At 36.5% G+C, this 10,294-nt stretch overlaps 1 protein-coding gene across 2 annotated transcripts; it reads right to left on the bottom strand.

Annotated features, from left to right (window-relative positions):
* Nucleotides 1-454: 454 nt before the first annotated feature.
* Nucleotides 455-8,415, bottom strand: LOC138610876 (leukocyte surface antigen CD53-like). Of its 2 annotated transcripts, XM_069683729.1 has the most exons (8): nucleotides 8,316-8,415; nucleotides 6,591-6,674; nucleotides 5,221-5,409; nucleotides 4,513-4,587; nucleotides 4,312-4,419; nucleotides 4,089-4,193; nucleotides 3,844-3,927; nucleotides 455-870 (listed from the first exon to the last, which is right to left on the bottom strand). In XM_069683729.1, exons 2-8 carry the CDS (start codon nucleotides 6,651-6,653, stop codon nucleotides 799-801), a joined length of 696 nt encoding a protein of 231 aa, XP_069539830.1. In that variant the 5' UTR covers nucleotides 6,654-6,674; nucleotides 8,316-8,415; the 3' UTR covers nucleotides 455-798. The 2 variants fall into 2 exon arrangements, with proteins under 2 accessions (XP_069539830.1, XP_069539831.1); XM_069683730.1 differs by lacking the exon at nucleotides 4,513-4,587.
* Nucleotides 8,416-10,294: the final 1,879 nt, after the last annotated feature.

Here is a 10,294-nt window from a genome sequence, read left to right on the forward strand (position 1 = left end):
CTCAGCCTCATTTCACGCAAACAATGTTTACACTACTGTCAGTTTCTGTTGAGATGATCTGCATCTAAAACACTGAAACTTAGATTTATATATTGACAGTCATCTGAATATAAAACATGTCATACTACCTCTTTATAATAATAATATTGAGATTAGGAGAAACACGAGTGTCACACTCAGTAGAGGAACAAACTGATGGTTGAACATGGTCAAAAGAGGAAGTGGTTCATTTATAGCTCCACCACAGAACAGTGAGGTATAAGCTAGTGACAGGAAGTGCTGATCCTCCGACAACAGTATCAAGTCAAAATGGAGGCTGCAGTGCAGTCTTCATGAAGTAAACAACACTTCCATGGTTGTATTATAGGATTTGAAAAGTTTTCTGAAAGTCAGATGTAATTTTAAAAGAACCTTTTTATGATTATTCCCTTCAAAAAAAGTTGAACCAAACAAGTCATGTAAAAATCTTTTATTTCACACAGCGTTTAACTGAAATAGCATCATACATTGCTTAATCGCTCGAGTATTGAAGACCAAAGAAGTCTGAAACAAATACTGTATATTTCAAAATATTTTTGTGATCAGTGAAACAAAGGTACTTTAATTCACCAATATGTCTACAAAAATCAGGTCAAAGCAAGTTTTGGGTATTAAATCCTCGTTTTCATAAACATGCCTTCATTAACCTCATGCAAACAGGACAGAAATCTACTCAGGGCTTTACTGTAATAATAAACAATAAACAACATCAACTCTAACACAAAAAGACGACAGAGATATTGATTGAGAGAATATTGTCTATAACTTGTAGCCCAGTCCAGATCTACTGATGTGGCAGAAAAGCGTCATGGCGAAACACATTCCCAGGACCTGTCAACAAACAAGATTAAAAGGGTTAATTAGGAAACATGAAAGATAAACTTGTTGCCTTATGTTGGTTAGAGGAAAGAGCACAGAGACATCCTTACAGTACTTTTTGTAAAACCTTTTTAGTTTCTTATAATTTCTTGATAAAAGGGTTTTTAAGTAAATGTTTTTAGTTAAAAAATATTTAACATGGATGTCAGATTTGGATTGACCTTAAAGCTGCTTCAAAAGTAACCTTAACATAGCCTTTTAGCTGACTGAAATCAGTTATTTATTCATTTATTTATATTTCTAGTCAGTATTAACAATAGCTCTCCCCTTTAAAAGAACCACAGAAGCTATGTAAACATTACAGGTAATTACATAAGGGGATAAACCGACCGAAAAGGTGTAAGCTGAAGCTAGGGCTTATAATGCCAACCCTTTTACACAACCATTCAATTTTTTTGCTTTAGTTATGTCATACCAAAGCAGAAAAAAAACTTCCTAAAGAGTTCATACTGAACAAGTAAGAGGAAAAACAATCATCACATATTAGTTTTATATTTGTTTATCACCTTATTTTTGAACATTTTTTAAAATGTACTGAGTGAAGAACACATTTTTAATCCTATGTCAAAGCTGTTCCACAGGTTTACCCCTTTTACAGATACACAATTCTGCTTTAAATGGTTCCTTGCCTTCATTATTTTGAGAATACCTGTTCCCCTTACTTCATACCGGCTATCTCTAATTTTTAACAACCTCTGAATACAGTTTGGAAGTAAGTTATTTTGTGCTTTGTAAAGTATCTGTGCAGTTTTTAGTTCAACTAAATCATACAATTTTAGAGCCTGTAAATTAATAAATAAATCATTGGTTGGTTCATTGTAACATGAACATAAAAACATTAACATAGAAATAGTGTTAGTTTTGTGTTACCCCATACCTCCTTCTATCAAAGTTTATGATCCATTATCACACCCAGGAATTTATTTTCATACACCCTTTCTATGTCAATATTGTTCATCTTGAGTTTCACTTGATTTTTGAATTGCCTGTTGCCAAAAATGACAAACTTTGTTTTGCTCTAATTCAGTGATAGCTTATTACTATCAAACCATCTCTTCAATAGATTTAGTTCACTTTCAACAGTATTCTGAAGCTGTTCCAAACTTTTACTAGAGCAGTATCATCAAGATTACTTCTCATCCATGAGTTTGCTAACCCTCTGATTCCATATCTTTCTAATTGGTTCATTAGTAAGTCATGATCTATGGTATCAAAAGCTTTTTTTAAGTATATAAAAATCCCAAGCGTATATTCCTTATTGTCAAGTGCAGTAGATATCTCTTCTACCAGTTCCATCACTGCCATTGAGGTGGACCTATTTGTTCCAAAGCCGAACTGGCGATCACTTAATAAATTATGTTTTTCACTAAAGTTATTCAACGTATACTTTTTCTAAAATTTTTGAAAACTGTGAAAGCAGAGATGTTGGTCTGTAGTTATAAAATAGATGTCTCTCTCCAATTTTATAGATAGGAATTACTTTTGCAGTTTTCATTTTTGTGGGAAATATACCAGTTTGGTTTTACTATGTATTCTATAATATTTGTTTCTAACGATATATTAATATCAAGGGCTCACTTCAAGGGCACTACAAATACATTTAATTTAAAGTTGAGTGCAGAGCAAAAGTGAAGCGAGCTTTCTTTTGCACACAGCTTGCTTAATTCATTGCCTCTTCCAGGAAATATGTCTGGATTATCTTTACTGCAGCTTTAGGTACTTGAGGCTGCCCAGTCTCAGTTTGATGACCTGAGAGCTAGGACTTGTCAGATTGACATTGACAAAAGTAAAAATTCATGCTATGTCAGGTGTACCCTCTACACGCCTGGCTCTCAACTGGTGGGCCAGGACCCTGGAGTGGGTCGTGGAGCTGTTTTAAGTGGGTTGCAGATGTGTGCTTAAAAAAAAATACAGCCACAAGTCTATGCTGCGCTTTTATTTTGAAGGACATGGGTGTCCTATGAAGTGCATGCAGTAGTAGTGTAGTTTATTCTCACTCCCTGTATCCACTGATTACGTAATCCCAGCTACAGTTACATTTACATTCTTCAGAGTTGAGGATATACTGTATGTTCTTTTTATGCACTGCTTGACTCACATGCAACTCATTTTCTGAGACATCTTCACCTCAACACCTCAGGTTCACCTTAAACTACCCAACAGCATAATTCATAAGCTTAAATTTTGTATGAAGGAGTTAACAAAGACTTCTTTTCTTGCAGTTTTGTGGTGATATTTCTTCTAAAAAAAAGTTAGCTAACATTAAAGGCATAATGGTGACCAAGATTATTTTCAGTCTAATGGTACTTGACTGTTTGATACGAAGCCACAACATTTTCTTCTTTTTCCCAGTTCTTGCCACAGCAAAACCCCACATCAGCCTACACGAGTCTCATGTTTTACCTGTTAGACGCACGTTTATCAGAGTTTTTACAAGCACAGGCTCACGTCAATGTCGGTTTTAACTATTTCATTTAAGCAGAGGAAGTATTATAGTCAGCTAATTTGTGTGCTAAAATTAGGTGACTCAGCTCATAGTCCTCGAAGCTTTGCCTTAGATCGTATTGAGTGTTTTTACCCATTTTATTTACAGGGTCCTTATGTTTTGGAGAGATTTCAACTCCCGGGAAAAGATTGAAGAACTGGGAACACTGAAGGAGTACCTAGGAACCAATCTCATGACATCCTGTGTCACCCCAGAGAAACACAGATTTTTAACACAAGACTGCTTCTTTCAGTGTTGTTACTGATTTTAATAACTGTCTGTTTGTTGTGGAGGAGACCTCCTGTTAAAACCTTCTGAACCTTTTAGAGTAACAGCTAAAAAACAGAGATTTTAACAGGGTCTCTTATTATTATTCAAATGATCAACTTTAAGAGGACATCATCTAGGGGCCCTAATTAATATAACTACCATCAGTTTACCTCAATAACACAGAGCACGATGACAGAAATCCCAGTAGTTAGGAAATTTTCCTCAAACAATTCCTTCAATGTCACCAAACAACCCTGCAAACAAAGAGCATCAAGGTGAGACAACACAGAACCAACATGTAACGGCAATTATAAGGTGTTTATTTGGCCTTTAGAAAATATTTGACCCTCACCTTTGAGCTCTATAGTACGACAAAACAAGCCTTAAAGCTGCTCAAAAGCGTTACACTGTTTACCTTTTGCCTGTAATCTGGCTTTGGGGTTTTACACATGCCAATGCAGCAGGATTCAGGCACGTTGACTCCCCAGTCTGTCACATTATGGACTCCACAGCAATCAAGCTACAACAAATCATTAAAAGAAACAAATCTTACAACAGACTAAGATCAATAATCTCTCATCCAGATCCATAGTCGTGTGTGTTGGGCTGCCAGCTTGTCTCTGCTCTGATGTACTCACCTTATTCTGAATCATGTCCCACTCAGTCATCTCCTCTGTGGAATTTCCGATCTTTCCTTTTGCCTTTTCCAAGCCTTTGTCAAGATCTTGTGTCACCCATGCGCCGATCTAAATACAAGGTGAGATTTATTGATTATATCATGTTTATGTGAGTTTCCAACATTAGCACAAAGACATAGTGCAAGGTGAATGTGACCCTACCTCTCCCTCATACACGAGCAGCAAGCATGCTACAGACAGCTCCACCAGCATCAGCAAGAACAGCAGCAGGAAAAACTGTCAGCAGAGTCAATTTCACATCAGTCACATTCACAGACATGACAGCACCACATCTTTTACAGGATTTAAAGGAAACTTCATGTTTATTGCAACTTGGGTCTGATTTTGTTAGTTTTGTCTTCATTTAATTTTATAGATTCTAACAATACAAAAGGCAAGGTATAAAACCTTATCAGGTTTTCAGTAGAAATGTATTCATTCATGTTTAATAACATTTGTAGTTTGATATACATACAAATTAGACAGATGTTAGCAATAGTAACAAGCTATAATGCTGCTAATTAGAAAAAACTTCCCTGTTATTACTTGAAAGGAAACTGTTCTTACATTTATTTTTAATTGTTATTCTTTTGTGAAACATTTCCAGGCCCCATTTCTCTGTCAAGAGGATAATTGCTGAATGCAGTAGTGCACAACAACATTTAGGCATTGAAATAAGCAGCTCCTTTTTTATGTGCTACACACTGGTCACCTGAATATTTAACTGCTTAGATAATCCCATCATTTTCTAAAACCACTTCCTGTCCAAAGAGAATGCTGTTGTTTTAAAAGTATTAAGATCGCTTTAAACAACAACATAAGTAGTTGGACCACCCAGGGGTGCTGTGTATTTGTGTGTATGTGCCATACCGTCAGGAGGAGACAGCGGTTCTCCTTCAGAGCACCAAGGAATCCAAGGAAGGACACACAGGTGATGGCGATGCCGCTGATCAGCAGCATGTTGGCGAAGTTGAATTTGGCCATGGTGGGAGTGAGTGCATCCATCCTCATCGTCATCATCATGTACACGCCGAAGCCCAGCACGGCCACGCCACACATCTGAGAGGAGACACCGCAGTCAAGATCATACTCCCTTATGTACTATATCTGCTCCAGTACTACTTCTTCACTGCATTTCAGAGGATATGATTTTAAGTCCATCACATTTATAAAACTGCTATAGTTATTGCACACATAATGTCAATACATACAAAAGTTTATTAAATACAATGTATTGCTGTAGGTGACAGAAAAGCATCAAAATTCTAATTAACTCAAATTCAAAACAGTTCTAACATAAAATACTTTTACATAAAGTCATTGTAGCCGGTGACATCCAGTTAACTGTGATCATATATAAAGTATAATTTCCTTGTTTTTAGCTGAGCTGCACTAAAACTGCTCCACACACCCTGAGAATGTACAAAGAGCCCTGGTTGATAAAAATTAAGATGCGTTAGTCTGGTAAATATGGTTTTACTGCAATGCCAAAAAAGTGCCACAAGGTGGCGCCTCCCTTTGTTTTTTCTTATATTTTACAATGAGAGCGTTCACAGTGCTAACATGCACAAGAAATGCTGAAATCCACAAGAGAGACGTCTCCTCTGTGATTTGTTTGTGCAGGATTTAACACCATGGAAACCTGACATTGTAAAGTCAAGGTGAAGTGGCAGTGTGGTCTCTCCATTCTGTTAGCTGTTGACTTAAAGCTAATTAGCTTACATGGAGCGCTTTCCAGCTCGACCAAGCTGCTAGCTCTGTCACCGAACGAAAGTGAGATCTTCGCGATTACCACTTTCAGTTCTGTGGATGTCATTTTACATTTACAAAAATCTGCATCTGCTCAGTGTTGTTTTTAATTCAATAGAGCTACAGAAGAAAGCAAAAGACTTCGGCTGACGACAAACACCAGGCCTATCTGAGCATTTAAACTGGAGGTGAAATCCAGCTGGAATTGAAAATTTGACTCACAATGATAAGATGTCACTTTATCTGACGCCCCAACCCTAACCTAAAATGGCATCAAACACAACCATCACTTTTTCATATGTCAGCAGACTAATTTGCCCAACCTTCTAGGATCTTTATAACACAAAGAAACAGCAGTTGGCTGAAGTAATGTTTGTGTTCATGCAAACTGAAGCCTGGGACTGAACGTTCCAGGTACTTTACGTTCGTAACATAACTTCAGACACCAACGACTTGCACCATGATTGTGACTGCAGTGAAAGCATACGTACAAAACAGAGGAAGTTGGCAAGACACATGGTGTACTTCAGACACTTGAGGCAGTGTTGAGCCATTGTGTTGTTCTCTGATCAGACCTGCAACAAGAAAACAAGCAAATACAACATTATTATAAGTCATCTAATATGAACAGAGGGAGCACAGAAGTCCATCTGACCCCAAATCGGCAAATTAATCATGTTTTTTGTTCTCATTGTGGAGACAATCAATAAACAGCATTAATATCAGTTTTAGACATTTCATTAGTGAGAACTACAGAAAAGGTATCCATGATGTCATTCTGAAATTTGTCCTGACTTCTTTTAAAATATATAATACAATGTTGACGTATTATAATTCACAGCCTACTTATCCATGATGTGATATTGAGTTGAGCCTATTGAACGTTATCAATAACTTAACTCTCAGCTCTCAACTCTGTGAACTTAAATCAAGACATTAAATTCTTAGTAGTCCCAAAAATCATTGTAGTTTTTCACAACAGATCTTACAATTCACAATTTCATTGTTTAAAGTCTTAATAAATAAAGTTTAATTACTTTTAAATGTGAGGGATTCATTTCAGATATCTGCAGTGCAATAGGAAGGAGTGAAAATGGTACGATGAAGAATTATATTTCAGAATTGATTTATAGAGATCAAAAAGTAACTTCCACTCGATGAAATATGGAGTGTAAATAAGTTGTATTATCCCAAATCAATATGGAATTTGGTATTTTGGGCTTCATATCCAAAATGCTCTGCTGAAATGAACATATCGGAAATGTAATTGATAAAATTTGAAAATGGAAGTACTAGTTTTTCTAGTGAAAATTAAATAAATCATCTAATTAATTAAACATATCTGCATCAATTGTTTTTGACCTGTGAAAATGTGATTTAAATTATTCTCATAACGTCCAAATTGTTTTACAGGTTTTATCTTCCTGTTAAACTTGAAAAATAATCTAAGAATCTAATTTCAACATGTGAAAAATAAATTGTTACTAGTTGTTACCTTCTGATAATATTTTAAAGAGCTTTTTAAACGTAAGTCTCCATAACATAAAAACAATACTTTGGCCTGAAGACCTGGTTTAAGGTTAAGTTGACTTTAGGTTAAGATTCGGGTGAGACAAGTAGGTGTTATTTCCTCAAAAGTTATGAGATCACATCGCATGTGTTTGTTTGCGTGTGCGTGTGTGTGTGTGTGTGTGTGTGTGTGGGCCTTGACGTTAAAAAAAACTGTCACAGTCACACTGCGGGGAGATGCTGACACATTTCACTTCCTGTTTCCATGTTAACAAGCAGAAAGTGCATTAAAAACACATTCTATGTCTATCGAACACGATCTTCATACATTATAGTTGCATTTACCGAAATTCTATATGTTATACTCTTGGTGATAAGTCCCCCTACAACCATCATCAGAGTATATATTTAAAGACATGAAGTTCATTAAAAGCATCAAATTGTTGATCTTTTAATGACTAATTTTTGATGTTATGATTGATTCAACTTAGATGACTGACCATGTTGGATTAAATCAACAATATATACTTCACTGTTTGGTTTTTTCATTTGGTTTCATATTTCAAAAGTATTCTCTGGACTTTTAAGGTCGATACATCTCCGTTCGATCAAGAAGAACGAATGAGAATAGTCATAGTGATCTTTAAACAATTCTTAAAGTTTTATTTCGTTTCAGACGATCAGAAAGTGAAAAATAAACGTCTTACCTTTTTGGGAGAAGAATGAGCTCGCTCTGTTTTCAGACTTGTGTTTCGTGAAATTTGCTGTTGCGTGCTCTTCCTCTTCTCATAATGCTGTGGACCATGCATCACTTCAGGGGCTTTCAACGCCTCTTTCTCACTTCCTCTTTCTCATTGTAGCAACACGGAAAATCTGTGACTGAGAAAGTAGAGAGCGAGGAACAAACCAAAATAACAGCAACAAAGTCAAAGATGCATGTCGGTAAACGCACTTATATTTAGGCAAGACAGACATTCAGAAATAAAGTCAGATCTAAAACAGTCCCACTGTGGTCGAGAGCTGAGAGTTTATAGCATGCTAACAACCTTTAAAAAACACATTTATTTAAAAGCAGAATGTTTTTGTTATCTTGCTGCATATGTCTTCTCAGATGTAGTAGAATAAACCCTTTAGAACTGTGGACTGTCAGACTGTATCACTTCTCCACTAATACATTCATGCATTAGGGCTCTAGTCTGCTAACATTATTCTTTCTGTCTTTCTTCGTATACCTAATGATTTGCATTTTTAGTCGCTAAAGATGGTCTTGGAGCTTTACCCTAGAGGCACTCCCTAAAATGATGGAGTATTAAGCCTGGATGTAGTGTTTACTTCCTTCGATTTTCCCTTCTTCTTTGGATTCAGAGGGACTCAGCAGCCTCCTTGGTGAAGAAGAAGCAGCTTTACTGTGACAGATAAAAGCTTTTCTCAGCGTATACAGCTACAGACCGCAAAACCACACCCATCAGGGCAAGCTACCATGATCACAGGGAGTCCAACGCCCTAAACCCACAGGAAGTCAGATATTATAAACATACTTTAATGAACTCCTCCAAGAGGGTTCATCTGCTTCATCTCAAAGGTCAGCACACTGAAATCTGATATCGACAATGACATATTGATTTGCCCTGGAGGCAGGGAAAATGTTGACATTAAATAGGAAGTTGTTCTTACTGAAATATACAATAAGTCTAATCTGCTCTTAACTTCACATGTTAGATAAGAGTCCCCTTCCTGGACAGCTTCATGCCAATATTCAGTTTAAGTCATTGTACCACCTTATTACAAGGAAGTAAGTTTTGTAACAAACATCAGACGATTTGCCCTAAATTGCTTTGTTTTTTTCTACACTGGATGCAAGGGCAGAAGGGAGAAGGACCCACACGCATACTTTAGTGTTCTCTACTGCCAGGTAGTGTACACAGAAGGTGAGTTTTAACCCTTTGTGTAGGGTCAAAAGCACAGCTCTGTTGACTGTTTGGTGTCCAGACACAACCCTGCAGCTAAAATATTCTTTTTATTTTGTATTGACATTTATATTTTAAGACTTTACTCCTGGCTTGTTGACTATTATCAATCTTAATATTTTTTTTTAATAGTTGTTCTCTTTTACTACTTTAGTACATTTGAATTGAGAGAGATAACAGAGGGACCACCGTCACAGATGAGTGAGCGACAGATTGAAGTTTTGTAAAAATTACTGGAGGGCTTTCTGCTGACTGCAAACCACATACTGCTGAGGGTAAATGAGTAAAGAAGGTTAGTTGCTTGTGAGAATCAGCTGCTTGAAGTACAGCAGTCTAAAATAGTAAATAGGGGAGATTGGGGACTGTTGCAACAAGTCTTATTCCTTAATCAAAAACCTGCTAGAGCAGTGTCACTTGATGCATAAGCTCATTTATACCATCACTCCACTAGGAACACTGAAGACTGATTCAACTGCTGCATTTATTGAAAACAGCTTGTCCAGCCAGTACATTTTTTTATTTAAGGCTTATAAGGTGGGGACAGTTAAAAGACCTTGTTGCAATAGTCCCACTACATACTAAGTTTTACAGTTATAACGTGCTCATAAAAGTTTGTTGCATTGCTAATTGTTCTATTGTTTCCATTTCATGGTGAAATGTGAAGAGACTGAATAGCATCAGTGACATGTGCACTTTGACTCCAGGTGGACCTATTTTTA

Source organism: Semicossyphus pulcher, unplaced genomic scaffold, assembly GCF_022749685.1.
Source record: "Semicossyphus pulcher isolate SPU_LCO1_2020_fin unplaced genomic scaffold, fSemPul1.0.p SCAF_6, whole genome shotgun sequence".
Classification (NCBI taxonomy): Eukaryota; Metazoa; Chordata; class Actinopteri; order Labriformes; family Labridae; genus Semicossyphus; species Semicossyphus pulcher.